A 21,032-nucleotide genomic window follows, 5' to 3' on the forward strand; every position below is an offset into this window, starting at 1 on the left:
AAAATAAGTATGGTGAATATGTGGAGAAAATTCAACCCTTGGACATTGCTAGTAGGAATATACAATGATACAACTACTTGAAACAGTAAGACAGTTTCTCAAAAAAGTAAAACTAGAATTACCATTTGACCCAGCATTTCACTTCCGGGTATATCATATACCCAAAAGAATTAAGGTATGATCATGAAGAAATAGATATGTATATCCATAGTGGCTGTGTCCCTAGCACCTGGCATGTAGCAGATATTTAAAATGATTTTTTTTTTTTTTTAAAGCAGAGTCTTACTCCGTTGCCCAGGCTGAAATGCAGACGTGTGACCTCATCTCGCTACAGCCTCTACCTCCAGGCTCAAGCAATCCTCCCATCTCAGCCTCCCAAGTCGCTGGGACTACAGGTGCATTCCACCACACCAGACTAATTTTTTGTATTTTTTTTTTTAGAAATGGCATTTTTCCATGTTGTCCAGTCTGGTCTCAGTCTCCTGAGCTAAAGTGATCTACTCACCTTGGCCTCCCAAAGTGCTGAGACTACAGGAGTGAGCCACCATGCCTGGCTGAAAATGATTTTTTGAATGAATTAATAATTATGAAAAATTTGACTCAGGGATGGCAATATAAAATATAAGGGTAAATGGAAACAGTTTGGTGGTTCCTCAAAAAGTTGAATTACCATATGAGTCAGCAATTCTACTCCTAGTATATACCTAAAATTATTGAAAATGAAGACTCAAACTGATACACGTCAGTGTTCATCACAGCATTATTCACCTTAGCCAAAAAGCAGAAAAAAAACCAAGGGTTCCTCGCTGGATGAATGGATAAACAGATGTGGTACATACATAGGATAGAATATTATTCAATCCTAAAAAGAAGGGAATTCTGGCATATGCCATAGATGAACCTGGAGGACATCAGGCCAAGTGAATAAGCCAGTCACAAATACTGTATAATTCCACTTAAACGAGGTACCTAATAGTTAAACTCTGGAGACAGAAAGAGAACGGTGGTAGGTGGGGACTGGCGGTGGGGAGGAGTGGGGAGTTACTGATTGTCGGTACAGAGTTTCATTTTCGCAAGATGGAAAACTTTCTGGAGATGAATGATAGTAATGGGTGTACCACAATGTAAATGTACTTCATGATACCAAATTATACATTTTAAAATGGTTAACGTTTTAGGTTAGGTGTATTTTACCACATTTTGCTTGAAAAAAACCTCAAACTCAATTCAGCACTGGAAAAGTTTTAAGTATGACTGGAATAACTTGGATATGCAAATTTACTTTTTCAACTGTAAGTTTTATAAAATTTAAATACAGATGAAGTACTTCTGATTAAAATTTAGCATCTGAATTGAGATGTTCTATAAGAGCAAAACATACACCAGATTTCAAAAACTTAGTACAAAAAATGCAAAATAGCTTTAAATAATTTCATAGTGATTACATGCTGAAATAATAATAATTTGGATATATCAGTTAAATATATTATTAAGACTAAAAAAGAAAAGAATGAAATTCTGACACACGCTACCATATGGACAAACCTCAAAAATATTATGCTCAGTGAAATAAACCAGACACAAAAAGACAAAGATGATATGATTCCACTTACACGAAACATTACGAACAAATTTACGCAAACAAAAAGATGAGAGGGTACCAGGGGCTGGCGGAAGAAGGGCAGAGGGAGTCTTTGCGTAATGGTTACAGAGTTTCTATTTGGAGTGAGGAAAAATTTTGGAAACAGGAAGATGTGATGGTTGTACATCATCCAGAATGTAACTAATGCCCTGAATTAATTGTACACTTAAAAATGGTTGAGATGACAAATTTGTTATACGTATTTTACCACAATTTAAAAAGACACATTGGGAATGCCCAAGGGGAAGAGTAAATGCAAGAGCTCATTTTCTTAAAGCTAGAGAGGATCTACAAGCAGCTGCAAGTAAACATCAGCGAGTTCTCCTTGGCTGGAAGGGGACATGAAACTTCCCCTGGACTTAAATCGTATAGATTTGAACTTAAAAAGAACCTCCCCCTATATGTTCCTCAGATTTTGACAGCTGTCCCCTGCAGAAAGGGTCCTGAGAATAAAATCTTTCCACTGCAGATTTCCCATAGACCAGCCTTTGGTATAGCTCACTATCCTGTATTTACATCTCTTGAGACTGTAAGACTGATAGCAGGAGGTGTAGAATACACCAGGTTGCAGTGAAATCTGTCATATATAGCCAAAGGCTCTGAGCAGCCTCTGAAATTATAATAGACTAGGTTTATCTTTCTAGAAAGCTGCATAGAAGTTTGAAATGAGTAACTTTTTAATGTAATCTAATTCTATATATAACACATAAAAATACATGTATATACTATATTTACAACTTCTCTTAAGTATATATTTCTATAACTATGTATGTTATATATTTCAATATTTGTATCAGGATATATGTTAGTACATGTTACATGGAGAGCTGGTAGCTTATGGCTGACCATCCTAACGAGACAGCGAAGTATAAAGAGGTTCCCGGAGAACCTCTGACCAGCCTGTGCACTGGGAGGATGGGGTGGGGCCTCGGGAAGTTTGCACCATTAGCAGGGGGAGGAGCCTGGCCTCTCCTGTTCCGCGTGGTACCTGGGATTCAATGTGTGAGATGGGGGGCCTGTTAACAGGAGCCTCTCTCACTTTGCTGAGGTTTTTTTTTTTTCCTTTTCGCTCAATAAAGTCCATTTTTCTCACCCTTCAAGGTGTCTGTGAGCCTAATCTTTCATGGCCATGTGACAAAAACCCGGCTTTTACCTGAACTAAGGAGAAAGTCCTAAAACACTAATATCAACTAAGAAGCATGCTGTCTCCCACCTTGTTTCTTGCAAAACTCACTCACTGAAAGGCCAAGTAGGAAGAGACCTAACTGCTTGAACCTGCAGACATTTGGTTCTCTTATACACAATTTGACTTCTTCCTCAGCTCAATCGTCTTCCTCAGCTCAATCATTGTCATTCCTTTCACAGGTGATGACCGCTAAGGAACACCCTGCACTCCAAACACCTACTAAGCATCTGCATTTGAAGAACTTAACCTGAGGCAAATACCTGTTACGTGTCAGGCATTATCCTAGGTGCTGGGAATCAGCCAAGAACATATAGGCAAAAATTCCTGTGCCCATGGAGCTTACATTTTAGCAGAGTTTCTGGGAACACTTTTGCCTGCATGATAAAGAGATGTATGTAGCTACAGCAACCCCTTCTACCTTCTTCCTGCTTTGAAAGCAAATGTGATGGCTGGAGCTACAGCTGCCACCTTGTGACTACAAGGTGACAAGCATGAGGAAAAGCTGCACTGTCCAATTTGACAGCCACTAGCCACATGTGACTAGTAAGCACTTGATGTGTAGCTAGACTTAACTGAGATGAGCTGTAAAACACACAGTATTTCAGAAATGTAATATACAAAAAGCAAAATATCTCAGTAATCATTTTTATATTTACTATTTTGAAATAGTGTGGATATATTAGGTTAAATAAAATATATTATTATAATTTCAATGCTTCTTTATATTTCTAAAATGTGACTAATAGAAAGTTTAACATTATACATAGGTTTACAGTATATTTCTATTGGGCAGCGCTGGCCTAGAGAATCAGAGAATACAGCTACTGAACCTCCAGCCACCACCTCTCTCCTGACTTCTCCTTAAAAACATAAGCCCCTATTTGTTTTCACCTCTGGTTGCATCTCAGTTACCCACAGCTGAACACAATCTTACAAATTCAGCGCAGGAGAACAACCTGAGAATCAGGCTCACTGAACTGCCCAGGACCTTCCCTGTGGCAGGAGGCCGAACTGAGCCTGGTACTCCACCCTGTTGAGTAGGAGATAGACAGATATATTCACACCAAGTGGGACAATTATCTGGTCAAGCAATACACTGATTGCCAAGATATTTTTAATTGTGGGAAAAAAAATCAAAGCAGAGCAAAAGTCTCCAAAGAGCAAAGAAGAGGGAAGCCAGGGTTTACCTTTCAGTCTGGGAAGGAGAGTGTTAAACTGCTTCCTGGTTTCCTTTTTCCCTGCCCAGAGATACACATTTATTTGGATAATCCCGGCCGGAGACTCCCTAGGGCCTTGTACAACCCTGGGTGGGCCAGGAGCTGCAAGAGGGTTTTCTTTTTTTCTCCAAGTAAAGGGAGACTCAGTCTTCCAGCTTCACAAGCCTATTGGCTAACTTCCCGTCTCTTTTGAAAGCTCCACGGGCAGCCAGATGCTAGGCAAGGGCCAGACAGGGCTGTGGCCACCATCCCCGCCTTGAAGGGAAGGAATGCTCAGATGCAAACTTAGACAGATGCTTAATAAGGAAATGAAAGGATTGTCTGGTATTGATTCCTGCTAACCCAGCATCAAAGCTTGGAAATACCGGGGCTCACACAGTAAAGCTCCAGAAAGAAGCCCTTTGAGCCACAGAGTTCGCTTCCCCATCCATGTGCATCTTCCCTGTGCCAAGCCCTGTGCTGGGGGCTTGAGACCCGGGGATGAGCCAGGCACGCTCCCTGTCCTTAGGAAGCTCACCATCGAGTGGGAAAAAGACAAAGCAATCAATGTGGGGCACTGATCAGCAAGATAGCAATAGGACCAGAGAATCTAGGCGCCCACTGGGGCACCAAACCCAGATTGGGGATGGAATAAGAGGAGGCAGTGGGGAGGAGATAGTCAGGGAAGGCTCCCAGGAGGAGGTGATGTCTGCTTGAACTGAATCATAAAGAGAACAAGTTAGCCAGGCCAGGCCCCTGTTCAGCACTAACAGGACAGATCCTCTGTGGGCCAGGGCCCTAAAGTCTCCCATTATTTGATGAAATTTTCAAGAGAAATATAAGTGCATTCGATTTGATACACTTATATGTGTTCTTCTCTTAAAGAACATTCACTTTTACTGATACAGCAAACTTTTTTTTTTTTTATTTTTTTTTATTTTTTTTTTGAGATGGGATCTTGCTCTTCACCAGGCTGGAGTGCAGTGGCACAATCACAGCTCACTGCTGCCTTGACCTCCCAGGCTCAAGTCAGCCTCCCCACTCAGACTCCCCAGTAGTTGGGACTATAGGCGTGCACCATCACACCCGGCTAATTTTTGTATTTTTTGTATAGACAGGGTATTGCCGTACTACCCAGGCTGGTCTCAAATTCCTGGTCCCAAGGGACCCGCCCACCTCGGCCTCCCAAAGTGCTGGGGTTATAGGAGTGAGAAATGGGGACTGGCAAACCAAACCTCTCAATGAAACAATGTATATGGAACTATGTTGTGAGCTGTAAAGCTTGGTGGTGGTAATAAAACTGTTGTTGTTAAAAGGATGGCAGTAATCCCTGCCACATCACTGCTAGACTGCTCTTCACCCAGTGGCCCTGTTCAAGGTCACCTAGTCCAGGCTACAGGACTCAGAGGACTCTATCAGTGCCCACTCAGCATGGCCCAGGAAATCTAAGGAGGCAACGTCTTCCTGTGCTTTCTCTTTTTAAAGAAGGACTGTTTTTGGTGCTCCCTTGCACTATTGGTGGGAGTATCCACTCCAGGGAGGAGAATCTGACAATGCCTATAATTTTTAAATGTAGCACACATACCCTTTGTCTCACAATTTCACATGTATACAAACAAGTGTGGTTAAGGAAATGCACTGCAGCACTGTTTAAAATGGCAATAGACTGGAAATAAGCTAAGCTAAAGAAATTGTGCTATAGACTGGGTGCGGTGGCTCATGCCTGTAATTCTGCACTTTGGGACGCCGAGGCTGGTGGATCATGAGGTCGGGAGTTCGAGACCATTCTGGTCAACATGGTGAAACTCTATTTCTACTAAAAATACAAAAATTAGCCAGGCATGGTGGCGCATGCCTGTAATCCCAGCTACTTGGGAGGCTGAGGCACGAGAATCACTTGAACCTGAGAGGCGGAGGTAGAAGTGAGCCGAGATCACGCCACTGTACTCCAGCCTGAGTAACAGAGCAAGATTCTGTCTCAAAAGAAAAACAGAAAAAAGAAATGGTGCTATTGTGCTTTAGCCATAAAATGGGAAACCATAAAAGGCCATTAATAAAAGAGTTAGATCCACACCTACTGAGAAAAAGCAATCTCGAAGATACATTTTTCAGTGAAAAAAGTTCAGAACAAGTGCAGAAAAAATGTTTGTAGATTTTTTTCCCATTAAGAAAATACAGGGGGCAGTGCATGTATCCATATCACACATCCACAAACATGCAGAGATTTTCAGGAAGGTCACACAAGAAATGGGAGAGTACTTGCCTCTAGGAAGGAAAACTGGGGAATGGAGAAAAGAAACTTCTTCCACACTAAATTTTCTTTCCTTTTTTTTTTTTTTTTTTTTTTTTAAATTAGCTTGGCTTAGGCTCAAATCCACTGTGTCTTGTCTTTTTTTTCTTCTTCTTTTTTTTTTTTTTTTTTTTTTTTTTTTTTTTTTTTTTTTGAGACAGGATCTTGCTCTGTTGCCTAGGCTAGAGTGCTGTGGTGCAATCATAGCTCACTGCCACCTTAACCTCCTGGGTTCAAGCGATCCTCCCACCTCAGCCTCCCACATAGCTGGGACTACAGCATGTGGGGCGCACCACACTGAGCTAATGAAAACACATCGTTTTCTAGAGACATGGTCTCACTATGTTCGTCCCACTTGCTCGGTCTCACCCTATATTTTCTTATCCTACTTGAGTTATTCTTTATCATGAGCAGGTATTTTTTTTCAAAGAAACCTTTTCTTTTTCTTATAAAGAAAAAATATATATAAAGAAATATATATGGAAATATATAGATAAGTAAGGGGGCAGAAATATATGTTTATATTTAAATAAATATGTATGTGTATATATAAAGAAATAGATATGTGTATAGTGTGTGTGTGGTGTTATGTGTGTGTGGTATGTATGTATGTATATGTGTCTATAAGTGCATGTGTATATATGTGTGTGGTGTGTGTATGTGTGTATGGTGTGTGTGGGGTATGTGTGTATGTGTGTATGGTTTGTGGTGTGTGTAGTGTGTGTGTATGTGTGTATTTGTGTATACATGTGTGAATTTGTATATATGTGTGTACGTGTGTGTGGTATGTGTGTATGGTGTGTGGCGTGTGTGTGTGTGTGTGTGTGATGTATATGTGTGTATTTGTGTATATATGTGTATGTGGTGTGTATATGTGTATATGTGTGACTAAGTGTATGTGTGTGTGGTGTATGTGTGCAAAGGGTGTGTGTGTGTGTATTTGCTATAGAGACCAGGTCTCACTATGTCGCCCAATTTGGTTTCAAACTCCTGGCCTTGAGCATTCCTCCCATCTTAGCCTCCCAAAGTGCTGGGGTTACAGGCGTGAGCCATCCCACCTGGCCTAGTTTTTCATAAAAAGACAAAAAATTCTTTATTTAGAAATACATTTACAAAGTGAACTCAGTAAACCCGGATTAACCACTTCCTACGAAGACAGCTAAAAAGGAAAGTTTTTTCCTTCCCCATATAACATTGCTGTGAATTGGATTTACTCAAGCTCACATATAATGCCCAACACACACACTCATGCAAACCTCACACACTCCATGTGCAGCTGTGGTAACAAATGCAGCCATTGGTACAACCCAACTGGCAATCCAGGCTCAGAAACATGTTCAATGTTGCAGGGCCAGCAGTCCACTGTCAGGTAAGCAGATAAATCCAGAGTTCATCTAAGCTTTTTCTTCAACTTGCACAGTTTCACACCCCAGAGACCATCTTCTGCTTTATCGGTTATGACTGGAACTGCCCGTATCAGGCAAAGTGGCCCTTGAAGTGTCTGAGCCAGTGTAGCCATGACGGATGACTTCAGAGGTTGGGAATGTCAGACAGGTTTATCCAGGCCAAGGGATAGCAGTCTTTGCTCCCGGTGTCACCCCTTCTACCCGTAACAGCCTCGCACCCTGCTCCGCTGCCTCCCTGCACGATCTGTGGAGGAAGCTGGGGACCATAGGACCATCTGACCCTCGAGCACAAACCGGGGCCTGGGCTACACACAGGGGAGGGGCCCAGGAGCAAAAGGTGTGTGGTGACCCTGTTGGATACTCATAAAATACAGTCACATTCTTCCAAAAAGATAACGCAAGAGTTTTCATTACATAGGCTGGCCCGATTCCTGCTGGTGACAAGAGTCCATGAGTCATTTCCTGCGAGTTTTTATGGCAGCAATGTACAAATACCCTCTGGTCTGTAATGGTACCTGTGACTACTCAGCAGTCCTGTGAGGAGCGGTGGAAAGAACCCTGGACAGGACTGGGAATCAGAGGCTCATTGTGAACAGTTTCCCAGGTCCTCTGTTTGAGTACGAGACCTTCTGTTCACAGCCTGGACCAGGAGGTGTTTTCCTCCAGCCTTTCCTACCATCCATCCACTCTGTGCTCTCCGGCTTTCACCCTTCCCCCAAACCCCATACACTCCTCCTTTCCCATTACAGAGCAACACACTCTCCCTAGAATATATGCACTCCCTCTAGCTGTTTCCTCAGTTCTACACGGCAAACTCCTACTCATTTGCCAAGTCCCACATCAAACCTCCTCTTCCAGGAAGCATTCCCACACTACCCCCGTCACAAATAATCATTTGCTTTTCTATACTCCTGCAGACCAATGTACAGACCTCTCTCTCAGCTCTTAAGATATTAATGATAATAAGGGCTAAATGTTTACTGATCACTTATCAGAATGCTGGACAGCCTTCTACACTTTACAAAGGTCACCTTATTTAACCCTCATGGTAACTCCATGAAGTAGCTACTCTTATTATCCTCATTTTACAGAGAATGCTACTAAGGACCAGAGATATTAAGTAACTTGCCCAAGGCCACAGAGCTATTAGATACTTAGACAAATGCCTGGCACATAGTAGTTGCTCAATAACTATTCACCTGATGAATGATTAATAAGTAAATACAGAAATAATTACATGTCTGTCTTTACAGAAAGCTCAAGTAAGAACAACAGCTTATTCATCTTCCAAACTATCCTCTCTGTCAAATGCCTGGTAAGGTGTATGGCACTGGAAACACCTGCTAATAAGCAAATAAAAGAATATAAGAGCAAACCAGTAAATAGAGTCCAAATCCCAGTAATGCCACTATCTTCAGCTTTCTGGACCCTGGTTTGTGGCCTGTTCAATGCAGAGCTTGCACATAACATCTGCTTAAGTTCCTTCTAGCATTAAAGATTTATATATAAAAATAACCAGAGTCCAAAATTTTGTGATTATAGCATTTCCCACACCAAATTACTTATTGCAGGCTCTTCTGGGTTGTTTTCCTCGGGAATACTACTCAGTCGGGTGTGACATTTGAGTCTGATGTTACCCTAATACAGAGTCAGTATCAATCCTGAAAGAGTTCATTTGGCTTGATCCTCAGTTCACCCTCATTCATATCCAAACATAGTCAGGCCGAGGGAAAGAATTATTAATATTCAGTGCCAATAAAACCCTCATAAATCAATAATAAACAATAATCCCAAGTGAGATTTTGTAACTAGCACCTGAGCCATTGCTCTAGAGGACTTTCAGGCCACTCTCCTTGTCCCCTGGCACCTCCACTAGAGCCCTTCCCTTTTCCCCAGTCTCTCACTGCTGTGACACGCACGTGTGTATACACACACACACACGGGTGGCACGGAGGCAGGAGCATGGTGCTCAGCACATGGCAGGGGCTGATAAATGCTTGCGAAATGCTTAAGCCCAGACCCACTCCAGGTGGTGCTGAGATGCATCCACATCAGCACAAAGGTCGGGGTTCTGGCTGAATTACGTTTATTCCTGCTCTGCCTATGGCTAACCGGGAGCTTGGCTTTATGCCTGGTACCTGACAAACCTGTGTCATCTGGCTTAGCATTGATGATCAGCCACATGTATGCAAATGCCAGCATTTCTTCCTTGACTAATGCTCAGCATAAACCATACACCAAAGGATGCCTGAACATGGTATGTGAGCAAGACAGTGTCTGTTCATGTTGGAAGAGGTGAGGACCCCTGTCCTGTGTTTTGACTCACAACAAGGAGTATAAGCACCGGCCTCATGGAGCTGGCCATTAAACACCCACACATGAATGTGATATGCAAGGAGCCTATATCATGGCCAGAATACAAATCAATAGTCGCTATAGAGGACACCCATTTTTTGTGGGATTTTTTTTCCTTCCTTCCTTCTTTCCTTTCTTTCTTTCTTTCTTTTTTGTTTTTGTTTTTTTTTTTTTGAGATGGAGTCTCGCTCTGTCACCCAGGCTGGAGTGCAATGGTGTGATCTCAGCTCACTGCAACCTCTGCCTTCTGGGTTCAAGTGATTCTCCTGTCTCAGCCTCCTGAGTAGCTGGGACTACAGGCACCCGCCACCACACCTTTGTATTTTTAGTAGAGATGGGGTTTCACCACGCTGGCCAGGCTGATCTCGAACTCCTGACCTCAAATGATCCACCTGCCTTGGCCTCCCGAAGTGCTGGGATTACAGGCGTGAGCCACCATGCCCAGTCAAGGACACCTGTTGTTTATCTGTCTCACACTCCCACATCCTTGGGGACCTGCTCCTCCCTCACGTCGATTATGTGATGCTTGAAAGGGCTGCCAATCACAGTAACCAGTTCCCCTGGCTTTGGCCATAATAAATCCAGAGGTGGGCCAATCAGAATCCTTCTCAATAGTTTTTTTTTTTTTTTCAGTATTGACCTGGAAGGGACAGATTCCAGCCTTTTGGAATGCAGCTATAAAGATGTGAAGGAGAGGCTTCAAACATGGAGAAAAATGGGTTTGCAGGAGGGAAGCATGGAGCCAAAAGAGAGCAAAGCATCCAAGCATCCAAGTTAAGGCCCCAACTTAAAGTGTCTGGACCTTCCTGTTAATATGAGTCAATGATTCCCTGTTCTTTGTGGTAATTTTGAGCTGGGTTTCCGAAAAGCACAGCTCAAGTAGCCTAACACAGTCACAGTTCATACCTACAATGCATTCTCAAATGTATCTTCCACTCCTCAGCATTCAGGCGGTTTTTATGAGATGGGTTATCTCACATGTGAAAAATGTCCTTGTTTCTCCTCACAAGAAAGGCATAAAAATTCCTGGGCAAGAGGCACCTTACCCAGCATCCCTAACAAAAGGTGCTTTCTTTCCCTTTGTATCTCAGAAGCCAGTGGTGACCTGCCAACCACAAGATGTGATGACTGTTCTATTTCAAGCTACCAAAGCTTGTAAAATAGAGGCTGGCCACACTGGCTAGGTAACTGGCTAGTACGTTTTGGAAAAAGGGTCTCCTCTTGGTGGTCAGCGCTCCATTCCATCCCTCTACTCACTGGCTCCCTGTGACAATCTGTCTTCAGATCACCAAGAGGGTCCCTCAGCAGCCACAGCATGTTGGGTGGATGGGGCAACAGCATTCCCTAATAAAACCAGAGCTCGGAAAACCCTCTGTGAGAGAATATAGTGCAACTGGGCCACCTGACTTTTATGGGACTTTTAAAAGAAAGAAGCCACCATACACAATTACTAAGAGGGGTGACACTTTGGAAGCTAAAAGCTTCCCCTCCTTTAAATCTGAAGAGCCACCCAGTGAACTCTGAACTATGAAGCCACAACAACGAGGAAGGGAGGCACCGGGCAGGAGTAGCACCCAGGACACTGGTCTCACCTTCTCCTCCCCCTTCCTTTTCCCTACCTCCCCCATCTCTTCTGCCTAGCTGGAGCATGGCAGGTTACGGGCAGGTACTGCCTGGATGGCTAGCCTGCTCTGGGCTGAGGCGACTGGTCTGTTTCAACCTGATGGAATGCTCTTCCTATGTCCCGCAGTGTCAGTGTGCCCCAGGCTCATAGGAGCTTGGCAGCTGTCTCCCCTGGGGCAGTGGAAAGCAGCATATCCCATGGTGGACTCAACAGCTTCTCATCACCAAAACAAAAACACAACAGTCCCGATTGCCATGGAGAGTTCAATCCTCTTGTCCTGGGATTGGCACCAACTGGAATTCCTAGGGTTCTAGCTGAGTTACCTCCTGTGAGGTCTAAATACAGCACATTCGATTTTAACCTAAACACAGCCTGAACCAGTGCTCAGGGCTGATAGCCCCCAACGGCCACCAGGGAAGTCAGCAGAGAAGCCTGTACTCTCAGCTGCCCATCTGGTGGTGGGCATTTCACAAATGTCAGAGAAAGGTTGTGATAGTGAGCCTATGTTCGCCGATGCTGTCTATGGCCAAATGATGGGGGATGCAATCGGTTAGTGTAGGCTTAACTATGAGTGCGGTCCTAGGTAGAGAAATGCATCCTGAGGAAAGGAGTGGGCAGGTGGAGAATGCAGGGGTATCAGGTAGAAGAGAAAGAGACAGGGAGGAAGACCCAGACCTATTTCTTAGCCAGTTAATTCAAAACCAGGGGATCTTTCTAAAATGTCCACACCCAGGGGAACACAACTCTCTAGCTATGCCTCTCCCTGAGATTTAGGACTTCAGCCCTAGAATCAGACGGACCAAGATTGTCCTCTAGTTGTGTGACCTTGGGCACAACTGACTTCTCAATTTCCCCATCACTAAAATGGCCTGAAGGACTACTGCAGCTGTTCATGGAAATCATGGCCATAAAGTACCTTGTACCTAGAAGCTGCTCAATAAATAGCAGCTACTAGAAGTAGTAGTAGTGGCAGCAGGAATAATAGAAGTGGGGGTAATATCAAGCATTGGCTTTTCTCCCTCAACTTTGCCTCTGGCTTCCCTCCCTTGGAGACGGCACCAGTGGAGGGAACCTCCCAGCCAGGAAAAGCTGATGCTTCGAGACAAAGGAAACCTTTACCAGAGGAAAACAATGCAACATCACACCCACACCCAAGAACCTTAGAGTGCCAAAATGGCAACAGCTTCCTAACCTTCTAAATGTCAACCCACATGCCCTGCAAAGGTAAGACTAGGAGGGTTTCTCCTTACCTTGGTGTTCATGCACGACTTCCCTCGCTTATACTCTTTGTGGGAACCACGCTTATCCAATTTGTACCACAGGGCTTTGGCTTTCCAGGTGGTCACCTTGGACTTGAGCTTGGAATAAAAATTTCTATGGTCCAGAGGGTCTAGGTCCAGGTGTCGTGTAAGGATGTTGAAGGCCTGGAGGGTACCTTTGCATGTGGATGCCTGGACAAAGTTCTCAAAAACCTGCCCCGCCTGGGCCTGCTTCTCATCCTCGTTTTCCCCCATGGTTCAGGAGTCGTGTGTGGCAGTGGTGTGGCAAGGACACAGGCGAACAGCATGAAGTATCTGGAGAAACGTCACACCTGCGACAGTAGGAGGAGGCAGAGGTCAGCTTTGGACAATGAGGGTAGGGTGGGGGATGGGTGCTGAGAAGTAAAAATACAATTTCTTTAAGACATTCAAATATTAATCATACTATTTAGTGTTCAATACTAAACATAAACATTTATAAAAGATATAGAATTGTGCCTTCTGGCCTGTCAATGTGGCATTGCGGGTAATCTCTCTCCTATACTCTGCTTCTCTCGCTGGCTGAAAAGTGCCACACGCTGCACAAGGCTATGCCCTGGCTAATGCCAATAGTACCTGGTCAGTCTTGCTCTGAGTCAAGTGGTTCTGCAAACAGTGACTAGGAAAAGGGAAAAACTCCCAGAAAAGTACACTAGATATAGCACCATTGAAAGTCTATCATTCTTGGTGCTGCAAGTTGGCTGGCTGATGTGAATATAACCCAGCCACAATTCACTAATGCACAGACAGAAAAAACTCCAAAGAACATCTCTCTAGATTTCATGACTGCCCACCTCTCCTTAGACACCCAGCTTTAAAGTCTTTCTTTATTAGTTACCAGAGGGCAGGGCTTTCCACTACACACATGACGGTCTCTTCTCAAAACTTCTGCTCCTGGTATCGGCTGGGAGCACACCATCTACCTCAGTCAGACTCACAGACAGACAGAGACACGTGGACCTCCTCCACCTGTGCAAAGGGGGCCTGTGCTTTGTAAGTCCAGGCTGTGAACTATTTGGAACAAGTGCTTCGGCTGATGGAAGGGAAAAATGCGATGGGTGCTCATTCACATCCCAAAAATAGCTTGCCTGGGCTTTGGCCATGGTCCTTTCTGCACCATTCTAACCTCAGACTTTTCTTAGAAAAGTCACTTAAGTTTCAAAGGAACAAAAATAAAGTAGAGCTGATTTTCCAAAGCACTAGCTGTTTTTCCAGAATCTAAAGCTGGCGCAAGGAGACAAATGTGGAGGAGCTGGGGCTGACCCAGCTGTCAGGAGGTCTGGAGGGGTCTCTGAGCAAGAGGACACAGCAGACCGAGCTCCGCCGATGAGGCCTGTAAGGGGAGGTCAGCAACACACAGAGCACAGGCCTCACGGCAGCTCTGCGCTCCCCAGAAGGGCAGTGTTTATCGTGGACAAGTTTGAATAGTGGGATGGTTTTATCATACCAAAAGCAGAGAATGGTGTTTATCTTCCTCCTTAATCTCTTACTTATTCACTCGGCAACAATTTTTGGTGCATTAGCAAGAGTTGGGCACCACTCAAGGGGCTGGGAATATGTAGGCTCAGGCCCTGCCCACAGGGAAAGACGGATTACAAGACCACAGGCAAGTGCTTGTGGACTATGAACCAAGGGCATGGAAGCCCAGAGCAGGCGGTGTCCAACAGAGCCTTGAGGAGTCCAGAGGGGCCGCAAAAGGGAAGTGTCAAGAAAGCTTCAATTTTAGGAATGAGATTTATTTTACTAGAAGACTGGGCAGTGGACATTCCAGGCCATGGAAATACCCACATAGGGATGTGAGTGTGGAAAGAGCAGGAGAGTGGTGGAATGACAGCACGTTCAAGGTTCAGGATTTGTGAGGAGGTGTGGTTGGGATGTCCAGCGCACATGGTGGCAGATGTCCCCTCCAGGCCAAGAAGGGGGCCTGGCCTCTCCAGTGGGTGGTGAGGAGCAGGAGACAGAGCAGCAGGAAGAGACAAGTCTTTGGGAAGATAAGAAGAGAGCTGCTGAGGTGCCTGGCACTGAGCTTGGCTGAAGGGAGACTAGCACTCATTCCCTGCTCAGGCCTAGCCAGCTTCCCTGCCCTACCCAGGCTGGTTCTTCCATGAGGCCTTACCCAGTGACCCCGGTCTATGACACTCAACAACTTCAGTAGACTGAGAAAGCAGGCTCTGTGCCCTGCCTGGCGCGACGAGCATGGATTCCTTCACAGATGCTCTCTGGGCTCTGTGAGCGTCCACTCTGCTCACTTGGGCATGACTCACATAAACACTGCCTCCTACTGTGTCTCCACTTTCCCCATGTGCAATGCTTGCCACCCAGAGAGCATAAACAGAAGGCGGGACTCATTTGCTTTGCAGAGCGTATTAACATTCTCAGTCTTTATCTATCTTTGGAACCACTTCTGTGCCCAGCATTGAACAAAGGCTGCAGTGGCTGGCCAACAAACACAAGGCTATTTGAACTTGCCTGCTACACTACGGTCTTTTCTGAGGACAGGCAAGCGGTACAGAGAAAACTGTAAGGCTTCAGAGCTATTGCCTCACACAAGCCACTTCTGATTCTCAGTTTCCCTACTGTAACAGACAAATTATAATCTCATCCTTGCAGGGTAGCTGTGAAGGGCAAGAAATGTGGATGACGGCAGAGCCGGGTCCCGGGAGGCACTCAGTAGATGCGGTAATGCACGCTGCATCCACCCAGGAGGCAGATTTATACCTGGGGAAATGTACCAGTTTAGAAAATAGTTTTGTAAATCAGTTCTCCAAGTTGCCAACTCCTCCTTGTCTAAAATTATGAACAGTTTAGAGGCATCAAGTCAAACGATAATTTACAAACTGGAAGAAGCTGTCTCCTCTGCACCCCAATGGCCACCCCTCCTCCTCCAGAAGAAGAACGAACAACTTCGTCTTCAGGCTCCAGTGGAAAAGAGCTAAAGGTGGTGCTGAGGGCTAGATAGGCGTGGGAACTCCAGGAGCCAGCCCTTATCTAGAGTGAGAGAAAGGGAGGTGGAGGGAGATGGTTCGACAGGAGGAGATAAGCGCAGCTTGGATGTGTAGCCCAGCAGCCCGTACCAGGCTCAGACTTGCCACCCTGGATCTAAACACCCGTCTCACTCTTTACAACTGGCTTTCCAAGTTAGGTCATAGACCTTAAAAATGACTCTAACACCCATGGTGGGTAGCTTTCCTCACAGGATTAACATCAGAATATTTCGAGTCCGGGCAGCCTGAGTGTGAATCTGCTCTCAAGCACTTGCTAGTTGTGTGACCCTAGGCAAGTTGTCTCATCCATCTTGGCCTCAGTTTTCTCATGTGTGAAATAGGGATAATCTAGGCTTCCCTCAGTATCCACGGGAGATTGGTTTCAGGATCCCATGCAGATACCAAAATCCATAGATGCTCAAGTCCCTTATATAAAATGATGTCATGTTTGCATATAACTTACACACATTCTCTCTTATACTTTAAATCATCTCTAGATTACTTATAATACCTAATAGAAGTTCTATGTAAATAATTGCATTGCATTGTTTAGGAAATAATGACAAGAAAAAAGTCTGTACATATCCAGTATAGATGAACCATCTGTTTTTTTTTTCCCCCTGAATATTTTCAATCCACAATTGGTTGTATCTGTGATGTGCAACCAATGGATATAGAGGGCCACCTGTTCTCCTCACTTCATAGAGCTCTAAGGAATCAGTGAGATCACGTATGCGATAACCAATACTCATTATGATTCTTCAAACAGCCCAAACATCATCATATCAAAAGGAAAGGCAAAAGAAACATCATTCAAGACTACTGAGACTAGCTTTCTGGGTCAAGGAGTTATATACAGGTTGAGTATCCCTTATCCAAAATGCTTGGGACCAGAAGAGTTTTGGATTTCTATTTTTTTTCTTTCTTTTTCGAATATGTCCATCATACTCACTTGATTGAATATCCCAAATCCCAAAAATCCAAAATCCAGAAGACTCCAATGAACACTTCCTTAGAGCGTCATATCAGCACTCAAAAAGCTTCAAATTTTGGAGCATTCCAGATTTCAGTTTAGGTATAGTCAACCTGTACACTTTAAAACTAGAGGACAAAGGCCTTCCATTTAGAAGATCTGAGTTCAAACTTCCTCTCTGTGTAGACTCGGACAAATCATTTATCTTTTGGGTTTTAGTTTCCCATGTATAACTAGGGAACTTCAGAGAAAGTAGTTTTGGTAATGAACTGAAAACATACAGTATTCAGGATAGTGTTGGGAATGAACTGGGAAGGGCTGACCTAGCACTCAGAAGGACTCAGTGAGTCTGAGCTTCAGGTCTTTCTTCAGAGAACTGGGGTGCAAAACCTTTGGTGGCTATCCTTCCCCTCACCCCAAAAGAAGGTAGTCAGGAATTTTTTTTAAATCAGAGGACCCTGGATAACTAGCTCTTATTAAAGTTTTCCTTGTTAACCACCACCCAGCTGTTGTCTTTTTGAGGTTTGATATGCAACAGAAATAAAACCAACTAGACAGAAATATGAGGGTTTCTGTATTTTCTGGGAAGAAACAAGAAGTGATGCTTTAAGTTTCCAAGAATAGCCTTGAAGCAATTTGGTTTTTGCCAAGTGGAGTCTCTTATTTGTGGTTCTTCTGCTCCCCTGCCTATGTGACTTCATGAGTCACAAAGCAATTTCCTTTCCCTGCCTCTAGCTGCTAAAAATTAAAATTTAGGGCCCCAGATTGCAGGCAACAACATTGGTAACGGGCTAAGCCCACTAAATCTGAGAGTCAAGCTCAAGGTTTACGTAGAGTCCCTGAGCACCTCTCCAAATGAGAGGAGGGGCCTCCCCATCCCAGTCTGCAGGTGCCTCAAAGTTAGGACTCCCACGCCTCCTGCCTTCCCCGAGCCTCTTCTCCCAAACGGCATATCAGACAGTGTAACCAGGCTTTCGATAAATGATGGAGTTTATACAAACTTAAGGAGAGATGGGGGTGGACACTAGGCAGAACCTTCCCACAAAGCAGCAGTTTGGCCCAGGAGAAAAGCTCATTCTTCAACCCACCCTTGAGGCTCACAGACAAAATCTGTTTCAAGGTCAATGCAATCTAAACACAAAACCCTCTTGCCATATATACTGCCAAGCAGCCCTGTTCAAACTTTCCCTCTCCAAGCTCTATGTCACTAAGGAGCTCTGGAGCAAGGCCCAGGTTCCTTGACAATGAAGTGGGGTGTTCACCCCACACTCACAGGGTGCTCAGGAAACGAAAAGCTCCAGTTTTAACTCTCGCACACAGAAGACCCTCAGTTATGGCCATCTGAATCCAATACCCGAGATGTGGCAGGAGCCAGCCAGGGGCTCAGCAGTGGGAGATGCCTTCCACACCTGGCGCATCCCCACAGAGCCCACCATGGGCAGGAACACCTGACTCCCAGGTGGGGCTGACAGACCCTATCTTCCCACTTGACCCAGGTAGGGCTGGCTTTCCACCTACCAGGGCACTAGGCACCCAATTTGACCAAAAGGAGCACTTCCAGGGTTGGGAAGGGACTGAGAGGGCCACCTTGTCTTCCTAGTAATCTTCTTCCATCCAGGTGTCCCCAGCCTTGACTCGGTCACTTCCACAAATAGAGGAGTGTGTACTGCCTCCTGGGGCTGTCTGCTCCACCCTTGCCTCCTCTGGAAGACAGCCTCAGTGAGATAATTCTTCTTAGTCATTCCCTAGAGAGATAAGTTCCACTTCTCCAAAGCTTTCTCTACTACTCCTGGGTGTTGCCTTGAGATCACCTCCAGGAAGCCAAAGCCCCTTTCCATGTGCACTGAAGGCACACATGGAGAGTCTCTTATACATGCTGTCTGAAACCCCTACTAGGAAAGGCCAGTGAAAGAGCACCCAAGAGACTCAAGCTCAACCAAGTTTCCAGGAGGTAGCAAGGGCCCAGACCTTCCCTCTTTTGCCACAGGGTGGGAGTGCTGGGGAGAGATCCCAGGTCCACTGCATGCCCTGGCCTTCTATGCCTGCTCCTTCGCTGAGAACCCAAGTTCTTTGGCTCTTGCCCTTCTGGCCTCAGCCCTCTTCCCCACTTGTTTTCAATGGTTAGTGGACTCCATTGGTCTAGCTTGAAGGGGCCTCATACATTTCCCCCTTCCTCACCTCATCCATTGCTTCTTATAGCCACTCAACAGTACCAGGCCCCGGGAAGTCCCAATGAGGCATTGCCCACCCTCCAGGCCTCCCCTCCTGGTGTCAAGAAACACCTGTATGCTGACCAGTCACAGTGCTTGGAATGGCAGAAGGAAGCCAACGTCATCAGGGCCCAGTACCAGCCAGGCACTCTCACCAGTGTTAACCTAAGGAATCCTCGCAACACGTCTATGTGGACATGGGGGAGGTATGACTTTTTTCTTTCTTTTTTCATTTTTATTCTGTAAAAAGCAAAGGCCTTAAAAAGAGAGAAAGAAATAATTGCAGAACTTGCCTATCTTCCTTTTCTGTAATGCAACTATGTTTGCCATGTGTGATTATTTCATGTATGTATATATGTATGCATATGTGTATGTATGTATATATGTGTGTGTATATACGTATGCATGTGTATATATGTGTATGTTTACATGTGTGCATGTTCCCAGGAGTGTACATGTGTACACGTATGTGTATATGTGTGCATATGTGTATACATGTGTTTGTGTATCTATGGGTATGTGTGCACACATGTATGTGTATTCACATGTGTGCATGTACATGTGTATGTGTAGCGTGTGTACATGTATGTGTATGTATGTGTGTGTGTAAATGTACACGTATGTGTGGTGTGTGTGCAAATATATCATATACATATATATCTCTAAAATTTTCTGCAAGGATTTCTAGCCAGCACTCCATATCTTCATCTGTACCACTAAGTCTCTCTTCAAGGACCTTCTAGAACAGGGAAAGCCTTTGAGGTGGAAAGAACTCTGGCCTAGGCATGAGGAGACCTGGGTTCAAGCCCAGCCCACCCCTTGCACTGCCCATGGGAGGACACTGACAGCTGGCACTCACAGCGTACCAGGCCTTTACCACCCTGTCTCATTTCACCACCCTTGTTTGATAGAAGACAGCTTTACAGAGGTGGAAAAAACACTTCCATATCATGCAGGTAGCTAGTGGGGATGCTGTGAAATGAGCCCAGGCCATTTCACTTTGAAATCCATGCTCTTAGCCCCAGTCCATATGAGCCATATATACAGAAATAGTATGGTCTTCCTTTTCTGAAGCTGCTGTGTAAATTAAATCAGTTAACTTCTATTGTCTCTCAAGTTATTCTGGGCTTGGAGAATCTACAAGTATCAAATAAGGCATGGTCTTATAAGTCATGGTACAACCAAACAAGGATCAGGCAGCCCTTTAAAAATAATATTTATAAAGACACTTAATCCATGGGAAAATGCTTATGCCATAATGCAGAGTGAAAAGAGCAGGATATGGATCCAGTAAGTCAATATAATTTCGACTCCATAAAATAATGTCCAGTGTCTATAGGAGAAGAGAAATAAGCCAGATGTGAACAGTGGTGATGTGTGTAGGATCGCATTTCAGATAGCTGTTAGTATACTCTTACTCTATACTTTTCTGTATTTCCCAAAGTTTCTACCAGGAACGTGCATGACTTTTACAGCCCCTCTCACATACACATTCCAAGGCCAGGAGTCTTCTCTCCCTGACTGTCCATCTTAACAACAGGAGGTGGGCCTCCTGTATCTTATCTTCTCCAGGCCTAACAAGTGCTCAGGGCTGGGTGGAACTCAGGGCCTGGGCCCTTCGTGGCTACACAGCACTAGCAATGTGATCTTTCTCCAAAACAGAAAGGGTCATCCTGCATGAAACACTGACATTGTGCTAATTTAAGGAATTAGCTTAAATGTTAACAGGTCAGGGCCAAGTCCCCCAAGGCTGTGTTCCTTCTAGCCACTCCACTCGAGGGACTACAGGGCCCTTGCGTCCAGTGCAGCAGGTGTCTTCCAGAGCCCACGCTCTCCCACCCACATTCCAGAGCAGAATGGGGAAGGCA

At 44.8% G+C, this 21,032-nt stretch overlaps 1 protein-coding gene across 8 annotated transcripts in view; it reads right to left on the minus strand.

Annotated features, from left to right (window-relative positions):
- Positions 1–21,032, minus strand: part of MICAL2 (microtubule associated monooxygenase, calponin and LIM domain containing 2) — a 243,298-nt gene that overhangs the window by 179,760 nt on the left and 42,506 nt on the right. For all 8 annotated transcript variants that reach the window (XM_073018242.1, XM_073018229.1, XM_073018225.1 and 5 more), the window contains one exon: positions 12,950–13,290. In XM_073018242.1, the coding sequence (XP_072874343.1) occupies positions 12,950–13,213 (264 nt within the window). In that variant the 5' untranslated portion in view covers positions 13,214–13,290. The remainder of the gene's footprint in view (positions 1–12,949; positions 13,291–21,032) is intronic.

This window comes from Chlorocebus sabaeus, chromosome 1 (genome assembly GCF_047675955.1).
Source record: "Chlorocebus sabaeus isolate Y175 chromosome 1, mChlSab1.0.hap1, whole genome shotgun sequence".
In the NCBI taxonomy this organism is placed as follows: domain Eukaryota; kingdom Metazoa; phylum Chordata; class Mammalia; order Primates; family Cercopithecidae; genus Chlorocebus; species Chlorocebus sabaeus.